General features: G+C 41.6%; 1 protein-coding gene across 1 annotated transcript in view; it reads right to left on the reverse strand.

Moving 5' to 3' along the window:
- LOC118330534 (homeodomain-interacting protein kinase 3-like) overlaps positions 1-16,801 on the reverse strand; it is a 31,479-nt gene that overhangs the window by 4,248 nt on the left and 10,430 nt on the right. Inside the window, exons 5-18 of the mRNA XM_035665103.1 lie at positions 12,445-12,568; positions 9,566-9,685; positions 8,692-8,778; positions 8,242-8,426; positions 7,877-8,042; positions 7,173-7,296; positions 6,854-6,948; positions 6,537-6,691; positions 5,355-5,516; positions 4,898-5,269; positions 4,599-4,760; positions 3,893-4,167; positions 943-1,097; positions 8-311 (exon numbers count right to left, since the gene is read on the reverse strand). Of these exons, the coding sequence (XP_035520996.1) occupies positions 8-311; positions 943-1,097; positions 3,893-4,167; positions 4,599-4,760; positions 4,898-5,269; positions 5,355-5,516; positions 6,537-6,691; positions 6,854-6,948; positions 7,173-7,296; positions 7,877-8,042; positions 8,242-8,426; positions 8,692-8,778; positions 9,566-9,685; positions 12,445-12,568 (2,486 nt within the window). The remainder of the gene's footprint in view (positions 1-7; positions 312-942; positions 1,098-3,892; positions 4,168-4,598; positions 4,761-4,897; positions 5,270-5,354; positions 5,517-6,536; positions 6,692-6,853; positions 6,949-7,172; positions 7,297-7,876; positions 8,043-8,241; positions 8,427-8,691; positions 8,779-9,565; positions 9,686-12,444; positions 12,569-16,801) is intronic.

Genomic DNA, 16,801 nt, shown 5'->3' on the forward strand with positions numbered 1-16,801 from the left:
ATAGCGCCTCCTTGGGCGTGGGAAAGACTGTAGCTGTGCTGGAGGAGAGGGGGAGGAGGGCGAGAGGGCAGGATGGGGTGGGGGTGGTGGGCAGCGGTGAGGGGGCCGTTGGGAGGGTAGGACAGCAGGGTGTGTGTGGGCAGGCCTTGGGTGTGCGTGTGCGGGGCGGCCGAAGTGTGCGTGGGGCTGCTGTGCGGCAGGTGTGTGAAGGTGTGTGTGTGGACAGTAGGAGGGATGTAGGCGTGGGGTCGCAGTGGCCCATAGTTGCCGTTCCACTCTTTGTTGCTGTGGTTTGAACCGTACGGCTGCACCTGGGACAGAGAACAGACAAACACAATGAGAATCTCTCAAACACCCAGGTTCACACAAAGTTTCTTGCTGAGATTGAAACCACTTTCATGCCTGTCCATGCCAGCAGCTGGTTAACAAATCCACCTACCAGCCCATCTTAAGCTCACTATTTCACACTAAAGCGTAAAAACTACATGTTGTGGTTTCATGGAGGTTGTGTGCTGGGCTATGTCTTGGCCGGGATCAGAAACGTCCTGGAGGTTTCCTGGTACATATTGTTTGCATTATGGACATCACTTATTTTATGCAACCAGTTTTATCTCTGGAGGTAAGTCTCCACAAATTTGTCAGAATACACCCATGATTTTTACATCTGTCTGCGTCCACAACGTAGCCCTGGAGTTTTGCAAGCTGTTGTGTCAGCTCATTAAAATACCCGTTTTATGACACGAAGCAACACAGCCCTCATTGTTTTTACTACTGATTTCAACAGTATTTCAAAAAGTGCTTCAGAAAGGAGTCATTTCTGCTGAATAATTTGTGGGACCAGTTTCGTCTTCCTGTCATACGACTTCAGGCCTGCTACTCTTAGAAAATATATATTATATGTTCAGCTCCAACATAGTCAGAAAGGAAAAGAGCCAAATTCACCTGTCCAAAGCCCAGAGGGTGCTGCTGCTGCTGCCCAGTCACCTTTTGTTGCCGAGACAGGAGGGGGGCGGATGGGAGGAGGGGGACGGAGGAGGGAGTGCTCTGTTGTCCTATGAGGCTGCAGCGCCCTTTGGACCGGGACCAGGACTCTGAGACTAGGATAGAGAGAAGACAGAAGTGAGTCAGGCAAGGACATATATACTGTAAAAATGGATGTCAGGTTTAGTCCACATGACCTGCAAAACTATAGACAGTGAAGCAGACCAACAACTACAAACGCAAACAAGCATGCATACCAGAGTGAAAATAGATCCAGACAGTGCATACTGTGCAATATAGAGAACATGAAAGATATATATTCCCAGTTAGAACTTAAACCCAGGTTTGGCATCTGAAAATGTTTGTTACCACCAAGGGTTTGACTGCTGATTACCATAGTTAACTTATTAACATGTTGGATTATGAACAAGACCAGCACAGAATCCTGATGTGTGTGCAGAGTAGCTTTAGCAGGTAGACAGAGGCAAAACATGTTGAAGAGCAGCAAATGATGTGACTGGTCCTAGTTTGTCCCATACATCTGAGCACACTGTGATCTAAATATATAACAACTAAATATTTTCTTTTCCTGAGCGCTGATGAAAGAAATCAATTTCTAAGAGGGCAGTGCAAGGCAGTGGAAAGACTTTCACAATCAAAATTTGCATTCAAAGTAAAAGCAGGAAAAACTGAAGAGACAACCAAACCTGAAGACCAGTGTATTAATCTAATCGTTATAAGACACAGCAAAATAGGAAGCCAACTGAACAAAAACAGCCTATTTATATAAAAAGGTCCAGTGTGTAACATTTAGGAGGATCTATTGGCAGAAATAGAATGTAATGTTCACAGGTATGTTTTTATTTGTGTATAACCACCTGAAAATAAGAATCCTTCTAAAAACTTTAGAATGAGTAGTTTTTATCTACAGAATGAGAGGGTTCTTTACTATGTTGAAATGCCATGTTTCTACAGTAGCTCAGAACGGACAAATCAAAACCTGGCTTTAGATAGGGCATTTCACAAGTTTTGCCACCTTAGCTTGTCCTACACACTTGGAATGAGACTGTGAGGGTAGGGGGTTGTAGTCTGCATCTACATTGCTAGATGCCACTAAACCCTACACACTGGACCTTAAAGTTCAGTCTAAGGACAGCTGCAAAAGCTCAGGCTCAGTAGTTCATTCTTCCAACAGTTCTTAACATTTGACATGGAACATTTCACCAAAAGAAGAAAAGAAGATCCATCAATATTTTTAGTTAACAGAGTGAGTGTTTATACAATAATGTGTTAAAAGGTTAATAACAACAACAATAGATAAAAACTCAACAAATACAGTGGTGGACATGTTCAGGTGTCATGTTTAACCCATTCTAGAGACTTGCACTTGATCAACTACAAAGTAAAGTATCACTCAATACTGCAGAAGCTTGCCACTCCCTCTGGATTACAGTCGGTGTGGAGGAGGTTTTATATTATAGCAGGGCAGTGACCTTAGTGAACACGAGAAAATAACCTGCTTCCAATGAAATCTGTGTGGTCTGAGTTAGTGGTGTAGAGGAAAAGGCAATTTCTCATTTTATGGACACAGACACTGTAATTTATGCTGCTATTAAAGAATCATCAAACCTGTCTTTTGCTTTCTAACTGTGGAATCTTCTGATAAAACACAGCACAATAAAACTAGACAATGAAATCCATACATTCTGGGAAAGAGAAGGAAACAGATTCTTGGCACTCAGAAAAGGCACCTGAGGAGCAAAGTTGATCCATGGACTCTGATCTGCATTAGTTTTAAATTCACCTCTATTCCTAAGAATTACCATCTGGGCAGAACAGAAAGGTGAAACCGATCTCAGATCAGTGCCTTGGGGCAACTTTTGCTGCATAGCAAGAACCAGCAGAGAAAAAAACAGGCTCTGACCTAATACCAAAGGAAATGCATCCACCTTTCCCTCCACTCCTATGAACCAACAGATTCCTGTTCAGGAAATGTTTAGGTAAAAAATCTGGCTCACTGATGCAATAATAACTTGGTGCTGTCAAACAAGATGGGATTTGTTTTAGATACTTAAGCTACAGTTAAGATATTATTTTGAAGGGTTGGGGTGAGTTACTTAAGGGATTAACAGAAGAAAACCTCCAACATCAGCCAAAGTGACTGCTCAGATGAGGAGAGCTTTCATAATTTTACACTTTCTGCACAGCACCCAAATTAACAGAACTTGCTTTGCCTTGAGATATTCTGGTTCACTGAAGCTTACACTAGATGCTGATAAATTTCAAATGATGCACACATATTTTAAATATACTGTTATCTAACTGTGCATGTGTAACAGATAAGGAACAAACACACCAGCTCAGCAAATTGTCTCAAGATTTTCCTCTTTCTTCCTTGAAAACTTTCCTTGAAGAAATTGCTTCTTTGATGGAGGAAAAGCCAACAAAGAAAACTCTCAAGCAATGTTAGCATTGCCTCCTATGGATGCATCTCTGAGGTATTGGTACAATGTGGCCCGGTTCCCTGTTGGTGTCTCTTGATCACCTGTTAAAGCCTCTATGACCCACTAGGGGGTGGTAAGCCGCTACTGCTTCCACATGACCTGCAAAGCAGACACCACCAAAGCACAGGTGACAGACCACATGACAGGTGGCAAGATGACACATATTTTAGGAAAAAAACTGCACTTCTGTGTTAGTACACAAACAATATTGCAATTTTTCCACATCAATATTTTCAAAGCATCAGTATTTTAGCTTTTAATGAAAAAAAAAGGTTAAATCCAATGGACAACACTCTCCTTTTCACCTCTGAAATCCATTCCATCTATATTGAAAACAAGTCACACAGTACAAAAACATACCAAGAGAAATATTCGATCCCTATCAAAAGGTAAACGTTTCCACTGACCCGTTCTCTGGACACGCTCCGCTGTCCTTTGAGTGTTATTGTTCTGCACTCTCATTGGTGGAACCACCATTGTCCTGACGCCACGGGGACTCCTGCCCTGCACTGCAGGGGAAGGCAGTGACGCTACCATGGCAGCCAAAGGTGGGCGGTTGTTGTGGTTACTATTGTCAAGGTAACGGTAGGTACTGTTGCCACGCGGGGAGGTTGATGTGTCGGACGTGGGGGAGCCTTCCACTGTGTCACAGCCGCTCTCGTGGCCGTCGTCCTCAGACATGCTGAATACGGAGGAGAAATAACACATTTAGATGACTGGAACCATTTACAGTTGGACAACAATCCAAGTACACGTCAGATACATTTTTCACAGAGATGGTTTCTGTCATTTAGTTCTTATCACGCTGATGTACGTTCAAGTGTTTATTTTTGTGGTAAGTTTGGTTTTTAAATTAGTTATTTAATGTTTAAAAAGTGGGTTTCACGTCATGATTGCCCAGCTTGGGACTGAGTCATCCGAGTGTATGGGCGGGACCTCGATACTGCACCACCAACCCTGATCACTACAGCTCAGACTCCACCAGCATAAGATGGCAGCAGCTGTATCCAAGATAGCCCTGCTTTATTTTTGTACAATATTTGTATGTCTATGATGGGAACTGACAGGAGTGTATTTCTTTGTATTACTTCCTTAGTTTGGACAAAAGACTACCTGTTAGGTCTCTTGCACGGTGAGACAGAGGGACTGGACTGAAGTGAGTTGGAGGCAAAAGAACTGGTGCTGAGGCTGCTGTCAGGGCTGCTGAGGGAACACACTCTCTCCATAGACACGCTGGTGTTTCTGCAAGCCTCACACACACACTCCTCTTTACACCTATGAGCAGAAAAATGCAGGTTACCATATAGCAGGTGAAGGTCGCTGTTGTCTATCACCTATGTCTCTGTATGGGCTTGAACAGGTTGATTCTGATAATCCCAATTCCATCATCTTAGAGCTTTGATGTTACTCACTCGCTCAGACGGCACCTCTGAGGGTCTTCATCCTCCCCCTCATCCTCTCCGTCGGTCAGTTCACTATGGATGCTGATCACACTGGGAGCAGGGCTTGGTGTGTCGCCCATCAGAACCGCCACATCTCGCTGTTGTTGACTGGACAGGTCCAGGTGGCTGTTACCATTTGGTACCACCTCTTTGAAGCAGCTCACTTCGTCCTCTACATCATCGTCCTCTTCATCCGTGTTCTGAACTTCCGGTTGCCTGGTTTCCACCAGAGGCACCTCCCTTCGAGGCTGCTCCCTTCGCACCACTGCCTGTCCAACAACATCGGCTATCTTGGGGGTCCGACATGCTGATATGTGGATGTTGCTGAGGTGGGACAGGTTCCTTTAAACAGAACAGTGGATATATTAGAAATAAATACAACAGATACGTTAAACTTCAAAGGTGTGACTAAGGAGCAGAATCTCACCTGTTGTGACTGTGTCTGTTCCTCTTATTGGCTGGCTGGGGCCACACAACATGAGCTATTCCAATGTTGATTGGCTGATGGGCAGAGAGGGCTGACATCTGATTAGTCAGGAGAGGCTGTTGCATCACTGAATTGTAGTGGCTGCTGTGAGGACACACTTTCCTGGTAAAAGGTATCAAAAGAAAAAAACTAAAAAGAGATGCCAGAGAAAAATAATGCAGCCTTATACTTACTTATATATACTTATACTAAAAAAAAATGACTGGAATAGATTACACGCCATTAGGGCTGGGTAGCGAACTTTTCTGGCACCAACAAATGGCTTCGATACTATCGAGTATGGAAAAAAACCTCATCAACGGTACAAAATTTCAGCACCTAAGGAATAAATCTCCAGTGTCTCCAGTTTGCCAGTAAACATGCCTCAGGGTGTCTAATGTTAACGCCTAGAGACAGGACACATTGTTTGTTCTTTTTACCGCCAACTGCTTATCTGCACAGACAACTACGTGAACTTTGTGCTGCTGGTTAGCTAGCCAGTGCAGCTAATGCCGTCCCGCGGGAGAGCAGCCCTGGTGCATCCTCGGCTCAACACTGCGGGCTTGGAGAACCCGAAGCCGAGGCAGAGGGCATTACTGATGGCAAATAAGGTGTTGCTTACAGACTGACGGTAAACAAGGAGAAATGCGTTGTCAGACCCAGGTAATCTACTCTTCAGCACAGAGAAAGGAGGAGGTTCTCGTTCTCTGCCACTATTTCCCAGTACCACAATCAGACATTCCTTTCTTCTTCTTTGGATTAGGCAGATGAGATGCTACAATGGCCTTTGCCATTCCTCCTTGTTATTAATGTTTCTTTTGTTTTTTGTTTTTTTTATATAGTCCAATACTGCACAGATATTCTATCAGTTTCTTTATTTCCCAGATGTTTGGATCCTTATAATTGGTATCAAAAAAAAGTATGGATTGGGTACCAGAAGAGAAAAAATTTAAAAACAATACCCAGGTCTACGCACGACACTCTGATGAAAGCAAACAAAGCTGCATTACAAAATAATATTATATTTAAGAAATCATGTTACAACAAAAAGCTGAATGTTACTTTACACACTGAATGCAACCAAATTAAAAACAGGGAATTTCACAGATTTAAGTTTAGGTGACCCAGAGAAGGGTGACTCACCCCCAGTCGCCGATCCTCTGTGGGCCAGCTGTGGCGTCGTTGGTAAGGGAGGAGGGGGGTGGTGGAGGGGGGTGAGAGGGAGGAGGACCCACTGAAGTCATATGCTGCCAGGCTGCTGGGACGAGGAGCTGCTGTCCCCGGCTGGACCAGGCCTGCTACAGGGACACAACAGGAGAATCAGGGACATTGTATAACCATTTATTGATCCCCATACAGTAGCTATGATCTGTATTAACTCATTCAGACTAACAACACTGCAGACTAGGATACACAAGCTACACAACTATAGAGAACCCATGTTTGTGTCTGTGCCTTACCTGAGCAATTACACCAGGCCTCACTGGTAAGGGCTGTATGGGAGGGGCCTGAGTTACCATGGGAACAGAATACCCTGCTGGTTGGTTAAGGTTACCTTTAAGAAAAAAAGCATAAAACAAACAACCTGTCATTTATGCTCTTCAAAAAAGCCATGGCTAAATTTCATCTTGGTGAAGCAAGATTAAAATACAGTTAGACACTTTATATTGCAACAGATGAAGTTATATTGTCCAAATATGCAATGTTTGTATTAAAAGGACTTAAATTACTACAAAAATGTGCTATGTAATCATTGCTAACAGTGTTTAGTCTACATACCTTGCATGGTGGGAGGACAAAGAAGAAGGGCAGGTGGAAATGTGTCACTGCACCCAAACTGACCATTACCAGTTGCTAGAGCTATTCCTGGGTGCAACACTGAGGGAGCTGACTGGGTTATAGTCTGCATTAGAAAAGAGTACAAAGAGGGAGCGGCAGAGAAGGCGGCAGAGAAGGCAGATGATCGAAAGAAACAAAAAGAGCAGAGAAAGAGATGATGTGGAAAGAATATTTAGAAGATGGATTTAGAGGAAATCAAGTGAACGACAAAGAAAATACAAAATTAAATTTAACATTACCAATGACTCTCGAGTACAATTGACAGTGTCACATGTGACAGACAAACAAAGACCAATATTCTGAGATGATATGTTGCAGCACATTCTCCCCTGAAGAGGGCAACATTAGGTCAACAGTACAGACAGAAATATTATCTAATCAAAGATTAGACATATTTATAGCTGTTTATGTTCTCTACCTGGAAAAATGGGCTGTCACCAAAAGACAATGTGTACAGGCATAACTGTCAACTGAAATAATCTAGCCACCCTCATGTTGAATGACAGACTGAATCATTCTAGAAGCTAAATGGCATTGTTAGTAGTTTAAAAAGAACTGACCACTGAAAAATACAATACAGAGGTAAAACATGCCCTGCTCCAGTCACACAGAACACAAACACACACACAGCTACAGTATCTCACCTGCGTGTGAACTGGTATGTTGCTGTAGCCCAGAGGGAGTCCAGAGGAGGCAGTGGGGGCTACAGGATGTCTTGAGAAATGAATGGTGTTCTGATTCAGAGCGTCAAAAACTGCATTGGTGGGCCGACTGTGGCACATGTCCATGATGCGGAAAGATGACTGCACACTGGAGGGAATCAGGGGAGTCGTAGAAGGTTAGGAGGAAAATTACAAGACTGGCGTTCATACTACATTAAAAAAATAACGTCTTCATGCCATCTCTTTGTGCATTGCTAGTTACTACAGAGAAGAAAAACAAAACAGAAAACAAACAATAGTGTGCAAGCCAAGACATTTTGTGTCAATGGGAGTTGTAGCAGCCTTACTGGTTACTATGTGGGTAGTCCAGCAGATGAGTCATAGTGAGGAAGGGGTGACTGAGGACGCTGGAGGGAACAGTCCTGTCCTCAGCGGTGATCAGCAGCATGCTCTTTAGCAGAGAAACAAACTCCCTCCTGTCGGCCTTCTCTGCCTGCATGTCACTGTTATCAGGACTCAACACCAAGTTCACCTGATAGATGGATGCAAAGGCACACAGAGAGAAAACACTGCATATGAGAACCACACAGGGCACACAACAGTTCATGTCACAGGAGTACTTACACAGCAGACTAGGTTCAATGCGTTTTGAGATGTGATCATGAAGTTACAACTATTTAAATCATCACATTGCTACATTGTTTCCAAATGTGACTGAAATTGTGTGTTATCTCTTGCGCCTCTTATGTTGGGCTGGTTTGATTTTGATCCAAGTCATTTGATCTGGTTGGACTCACGTGTGCTATGTCATCCAGACAGCTGAAGATGTACTTTCTGGCCTCTTTCGATTTAAGTCCCGTCTCTTTTTCATGCTCTTCTGTTGTCTGGAAGAATACAAATATCAAGATAAAAAAATCTACAGTATATAGGTGCAGTATGCAGTATCATTTTTGTATACACATTCTGTTGTATCTCTGTATGTTTGTCATGTTTAAATGATAAGGAATGAAAGGTCAAAGTACTAGATAACATATGAACAAGCAGTGGGAGCAAACTACACATTTCCATGTAAATCTGTGTGGTCAAAGTGTTTGTCCTGGGAAGGACAGAGACGGATAAATATTAGGCTCACATTCATTTAAAAGTATTTAGAGTTAGCTCAGCAGGTAGTCTAAACAGTTTCACATTTCCTAGAGCTTTCCTTGGGGTGTGCTGGCTTTGTCCTGTTTTGAAAAGCTTATGCAGCTGTTTCCTATAGAGAATGTGCTGTCACAAACTTTCGTTCCTTGCTGCAAGGACTTGACTTTCCAATGTTTTATATTGTTTTTTACCTATTGATTGCTTTGTATTGCTTGTCTGTTGATGCGGGCTGATAGGCTCCGTGTACGAGGTGTGCTTTGAGTGGATGTTCAAAGATCAGCGGCCTGCTGTTCGTTGAGGAATGGGACTATGTTTTGTGTTGCTTATTGTGATTATCTAGTGTATTATTATTATTTTCATTTCAAATCTCACCTTCCCATTTAATCTATGTGTAAGTGCCCCAACCACCGCAGGAACCAGTGGCTGGTGATAATGTGTGGTTGACAGGAGCATGTGTACTTGTACTACATGTCTATAACATGTTTGCATATAACATGCATGTTTCATGTGTGTATATTTGAGTGCATGTACTTTTAGTCTCCAGGAGGCGTAGGGAGAGTCGGACTCTTTCGAAAAGAAACGGGAGGTCTTGGTCCCCTTGCTGAGCAGCTGCTCGGCAGGAAGGCCCTGAGTCTGACAGATGTACCGGATCTGAAGAGAGAGAGATACAGAACACAGACAACAGAAAGGAGGCAGAGAAAAAGTGAAGGGAGAGGGGGAAATTAACAACATGGAATTTAATTCATTTTACACAGGTAATAAAAATGTCTTTAGTTCCGCTAATGCACTCCAACAATATATAATTTTGAACTTTACGTCAGCAGCTTGTTAGTGTGGACTTGAAGACTTTTTCATTAGTGCTCTAAAAAAAAAAATCATCCAGGCCAGTAGTGAATAGCATGAACTGATATTTCTGATATATCACATAGACCAATGGTGTAATGGTAGTTCAAACCCGATTAAGACTCTTTGAAAACAACATGAGGCAGAGAAATTATCTCCCACATGTAAACACATTATACTCTGCCACTTGGCTTTTGGCCAAGAGCTGGTCTATAAGTTGCTTGTTATCTAATACGGCATGCTAAAACCCCTGCACTTCAACCTTTACTGCTCTGCCAAACTGACATACATGGAGCGCTTCACAGGCTCAAAGCGGATGCAGCAAACATGCCACACACACAGAAAAGGGAGTCAGAGGTTACTGACAAGGAAAAATGTAGCACAATAAAGAATTATTTAATGAACTGAGGATTCCGTTTATGATAAAAGAGCGTTTAAATCCTGCATTACTTATAAACTGTAGTCCTTGCTGAATGTACTAAGAATTAATTTATGCTTAAACTACACAAGTATCATCAAGGCCTCACGTATTCAATTTCCTTATTTGGACTTGAAGTGACAGATTTAATCGTCACTGCTTCTGATGTAAATATGACCAGAGACTGCGTAATGCGAAATGTACAAAGTGAGCATCCTGCTCATAGTTTAGATATAAAATCGCAGCGCACCAAGGAGTGTTTCTCCTGCCGGGCCGCTGACAGCACTGTCAGCCGAGCCTCTATTCACGCTGGAAAGCAATAGAGGAGGTTGCTCCAGTGTCTGGTTCAAAAGTATTTTAGCCCGCTATACTGACAGTCAGCACCGGAGGCAACAAATGTGCTGCCCTGCCTTGCACTGTCCAGTGTTGCCATCACCCTTTTTTTACTTCCATCACAATCATTTTGTGGTTAGGTCATTTTTAAGACGAGATTCGGTTTGTAAAGTTTGCAGCCTGCCATGCTGTTATTTGCTGCATTGCTCTGTGTACAAAGGCGCAGCTAAAAGAAAGTTAGGGGCAGGCCTAGGTCAGACTTACCCCCTCCCTCACAATCACAACTCGTTACTTTCTCACCTGATCTATTGCACAAAGATGATACATCTGAATCAAAGTAACTGAGTTACAAACATGGCTCTGATGAAAAACTAACTTACCTGTGTAACTAAGTCATAAAAATGCATTTCAACTCACTTGATAATCTTCAGTGGTTTTCAGCACTGTTTCATTTGCAAGTCATAAATATTCTAAATATATTCTTCCTGTGAAATTAACCATCTGTATATTTCCCAGATATGTGCTCAGTTTTTACCAAGAATTCATTCAACTCTCTCGCATGCATCATCTTGATTACCCCTCTCAAAATTCCATGAGACTCCAGAAATCCCATGACCAATGAAAATCTTACAGTGATTGGTTTTACAGCCTGTGTGTGTGTGTGTGCATGAGTGCACGTGCATGTGTCTACGGCCCAGAACAAACACACTGACTGGCCAGAGGGCACTGGACTGAGAACCTGCTGATGGTGCACCAAACGCTAACGTGTGTGTGTGTGTGTGTGTGTGTGTGTGTGTGTATGTCTACCATCAGGCTTATGTTTATAAATACATTTTGCTGTGTAGAGTGGAACTGCAGTGAGCCTTGGCATAGCACAGCATACTTTTGGGGGCTCAATGTGCGTGAGTGTGCGTCCTGGCATGGCCCAGTGGTACAACAGATCTATCACTGGACAGCAAAGCTCTATCAGCCACTATCTCTGACTGATGATTGTCCAAATTGCTGCTGAAGGTGACACCTCACCAAAAACTACAAAAACAGACACATGCACACGCATTAAAAACAGTAACCAAATAAGCAGTCAATTTTGTTTGGTGTGTTCTGCGGAAGTCCAACCAATTTCAAACATTTGGTTTGGCAAAGAGAAGAGCTTTGTAGATGCCCATAAAAGGTCAAATATTATTTTCTCACACAAAGAGATGCCAAGACAAAACAATATCAGGGTGTACAAGTTTTTTCTTTTTCAAAATTTCGAAACTCATACACTGAAAACATGAGGCTTAACTCTGGTCTTCACTGAGTTGCCTATAGTCAAACACAGGGTAATCCTGTACTTGTCTGTGAATGTGATGTGGGCCTTTTCCCATGCTCCCTCTCCCTCGCCGGGGGACTCCTTTTAAAGTCCCAATAGTGTAGCACAACCTTGTGGGAAGATAATCACACATTGCCAAGAACAATTTCCTGATTCACTCAACTTAGATTAGTATTAGGTGGATTTCATGCTGGATTTGTCGACTTCTGTCACATGGCGAGAGAGAGATCAGAGAGTGACAACAAATAAAGGTTTTACTATATAATGAACATACTGTGGAGTGCTGGCTACTGCGAAAGCAGAGACCTAAGAATTATTATTATTGTTATTATTATGATGATTAAGGATTAAATATGTAGTCTGTGATGTCTGAAAAAAACATAATTTTGCCCTCTTTGCACCCTCAGGGCTACATCTTCAGGGTCTCTCCTTCCCTTCCCTTGGAGTGTGTGTGCGTGTAACACAGTAGTTGTTGTATGTGTGTATGTGTGAGAGGAATGTTACCTGGTCATACTCCAGCGCTCCGGGGTAGAGGGGCCAGCCCAAGAAGAGCTCAGCTATCACACAGCCCAGTGACCACATGTCTATGGCCTCACAAAATGGCAGGCCCAAAATAATCTCTGGAGCCCTACAAAGAGACAACAGAGGCAGAAAAGGTTATGTCTGAGACTTTCACAGTGGACAACACAGACATGGATTCCCACGAGTGGCAGGGTTAGGGTCTCTGCAGCTTTTGTTGCATGGATGGAGCTCAAAAAGAGAGGCTGAACAAGATAGCTAAGTGAATAGTGCAAACCCTGTAAACCATATAAAAATCAATATTAAAACTGACACTGGATTTTAACTACGACTCCACTTGGTGTTGCCTGCACCTTGCTTAACCTCTGTGCCGCCATTACCAACCCAAACCTTTCAAAAGCACAAATTCATAACTGTTAAGCATTTCAGTTCTGTTCTAACATATAAATAGGTACAGGAAGATATGCTAGCTAATTAGTGCTGGTCATCATCAGCATAATTCACAAAAGAAAAGAGTAGTGGAAAATTAGTGTGAACTGAATGTAGATAGTCTGACACCTCAATACCTCAGTGGCAGATGTTGGAGAAAAAAAGGAAGATAACATTTAGCTGTCTTTTTTTTATATATATATTTTATTTGTATTCTTAGACCTGAGCTACACTTTGTCACCAACAAGAAGTATTCAGTCAGTTAGCCACTAAACTACTTCTCATTTCACCTGTCTTATCTAAATAACACAACCAGATCAATGTGGCCACTATATATTAACTCTCAACACATCATTTTTACCTTCATATTGCTTTCTCACCTAATATTCAAATATTTTGTCCAATCTGGGAACAAAACTACTAACTAACTACCTCTAAAATGACCAAATGAGTCAACACCTTTCAAGCACAGTCTTAACATAAACTCAACATGGTAAACATTTATTTCAGGGCTTCCTTTTTTGTGTTTTTTCAGTTAACATTTTAAGCACCATACAGAACTGATATTCTCTATAAAAATTCTTTATAATACTTAGCGTGTGACTAGAACTGGCATGTGTAATTAGGTCATACCATTTTAATATAATATTCATAGATATGTTTGTGTAGTGTATAACAACCTGAAAATAAGAATAGTGTTTTTTGTTACCCTAGAATGAGCGTTTTTTTAAAATCTACAAATGGCGGTTGCCTTCCGTTGAACTGCCATGTTTCTACAATAACCCAGAACGGACAAACCAAACAGCAGTTTTAGATAGAGCCAGTTACATTTTCGGTGCATTTCGCAGCCATCATAGTTTCTCCCTTGCGCTAGGAAAGGGAGGGTGAAGGGAGTGAACTACACTCCTAGATGCCACAAAATCCTACACACTGGTCCTTTTAGGGTACCACCTTTGTCTCATTTGATAACACTTAATAAATGCCACAAACTTCCACTTATCTCCTCATGTTATGGTTAAGGTTTTACATTTTATATAACCCAATTACACCTCTTAAATTCCATTTAATTTAACAATTAGGAAAGGAAACATTTGAATACCACAAAGCATGGTACATAACTGTCTGTGCAAGAAATCAAGGGCTCATCAACAAAGGTTATTCAGGGATCTCAAAGTGAACATTACACCCATATGACGTACATGCGGTGTTACTGCAACAAAGAACTAAATCTCTTCCAAGGAATGGACTTTGTCACTTACACAATTCAAATGGAACTAGTAATCTTGCAGCAGTAGTGTGAGGCGGCGGCGTATGAAAACAATGGGCCATTAGGCCTGGACACAGCAGCTGAGCAACAGTGCTGCAAATAGCAACCACTGCTGTGACGACCACAGGGGAAATGACTGTTGCCAAGCAACAACCGGACGCAAGACCATAATGTAACAGTATTACAGGGTGATAAATGGGGCCATCGCTCAATGTGTATATGACCGTGTGTGTTTCTATGTGTGCATGTAGACACACAACTGCAGATGTCACGTCTATTATGTTTACAGCACAGCCCATTCTGCCATTCTGCCCTCCTCATCCTGGAGGGGGAAATTATACTTCACCATTTCCTATTGCTCCTTCAAGAGGAAGAAGTCCGGTTATGCAATACCAAAAAGAGCCTTGAGGGTGACTGTCTCAAACGTTTAAGGAACAATCCTGCAAAGCTGGGACAAAGACACTGATTGTAGCTTTCCTAGTTTTAAGTGCTTCAATCATCAGAGGTGTATTTGCCCAGAGAGACAACTTTGGACACAAAAAGAAGCCTGTTACAACACAGTGATAAGTCTTGGGCACAGACAGGGCAGTTAGAACACACATTTAAACACTTTATCAAAAATATTTAAAAAAGAAAAAAAACACTTCACCTACATATAGGACACATTTCAACAGCTTATTAGTTGAGATTCAACATTTCAACTGTTTAACAAATTAAATCGTTTTCTAAAGTATTACACCACTATAGTTGAGTTTGGTTAGGTTTAAACACAAAAAACATCTTGGTTAAAGTATGTTCATGAATTGTCACATCTACATATAGATAATCTGTTTAACATCTACAGACAGAGCTAAACAGTTGAAATGTTACAATGCTCTAAATCTATCTGTAGGCGGATTATCAAAAAAATATTATGATATGAACTCAGACTCAAAGAGCAAAGAAAAAAAAATAAAAGCATAGGTGGACAAACTACACGCTGGTAATACAAAAGAATGAATTACAAAATTACTACTACACAAACTTGATATTGCTTTCTTACACAGCTTTCAGTTCTGCTTAACTCACACTGCACAAACTTAAGATCAACTGAGGCCAAATTAGGTCATGCTCACGATGACAAAAGCCTAAAACCTCTAGTTCTAGTTTTAACTGCACTTTAGTATCCCATCCATGGCCTCTGCTGTTGCTTAATGTTTGAGGAAGAGAACAGACAAGTACAAAATGCTTTACAGTAAGATTTGTTGTTATTTTTAACAACTTGCCCCCCGCAATGTTTTGTTGAACACTAAAATATAATTATCATTTTCTGCTGCTATAAAGTCTTGAGAGTTTTAAAACATCATGTTTGACAGTTGTTATCAAAGTATTTTCACTTCATACCGACATCAGCTGGAATGAGTGAGCAAATATTATCCACAGACTGCACCAACACAGACTAAAGGTATAGCTGTCTATTACACGCCTAGGGCAAAAAACATAAACAATTACGCGCACACATAGTGGGGTGGGAAGGGGATCCAAAAAGGAAGCGCGTGTTGTTGCTCCCAGCTATACTACCAGACTGATAAAAGCTTCAGCAATGGCCCCAGCTTTCCAGAGCTGTAACAGCTCATCACATAACACACGTTTAACACACCACCCGCACACACCCCCACAGGTGTTTGGCAGCCAGACCAGGTTCCAGAACTAACTCGTCACACTAGAGAGCAGCAGGTACAACAAGAACAAACACTGCAGACTGTATGGCAACCCACCGCCGCTGTGTACAGAGAAAGTACATAACTATGGATACAGACACACACACTCTCTTCAGGCACATACAATATCTAAGCGTGTTAAACGTGATGAAATGGGACTCAGTACAGGACACATGAACCCAGTGTTTTAACACCTGTAGACAACGCTGATCCATGATGATTACATTTCAAACACATCCCATTGCTTTACTAAGGCTTAATGTGGGGACAGCTGATCAAGTTACATGAGTGTGAACACGAATGTGCAGAAACCAGAGAAATACACACTGAAAGCAAAGATGGCCTGAAAGACACCGCTAGAATATCAAACACTAGTGGCATATGATTAATTTCTGGGACATTTTTAAAAAGCTTGAACAAAGTAGTTTCTTGGTAAAGGACTCCAAAGCAAATTAAAAGTAGTGCAGTCTTTAAAATTAATGAACTGAACTTTGATTTTATTTTGAAAAAAAAAAAGAAAAGAAAAAAAGGTCTTTGATGACTAAAACCATCCGCCCATTACTTCTATGCAAAAGGATACTTTGATCCAGGAAAAATGGGTGGAGGAGGACTTGGCCACATTGCAGTAGTCAAGGAAGCACAAAAGCAACAAATAAATAAATCAATAAATAAATCAATAAAATAAAAACCATACGACCATAGTAAATTCAACCACAACTGTAAGGAAATGACAGCAGTCTTAAAAAGACAATATGTCTCAGACAAAGACAATTTATAACATATGCAATATCTCAGTTCAGCTTAAATAAACATTTAAATTGTGGCTCTTGACAAAATCAGTTTCTCTTTGTATAAGTGCTGGTTTATTCCACAGTAGCAACTACCCTCTCTGGGGTTCACATCAAGACCAGAATTAAGCTGACTACACAGACACACACAGACACAC

The sequence above is a fragment of the Morone saxatilis genome, unplaced genomic scaffold (genome assembly GCF_004916995.1).
Source record: "Morone saxatilis isolate NCDOM2014 unplaced genomic scaffold, NCSU_SB_2.0 Contig2, whole genome shotgun sequence".
Classification (NCBI taxonomy): domain Eukaryota; kingdom Metazoa; phylum Chordata; class Actinopteri; family Moronidae; genus Morone; species Morone saxatilis.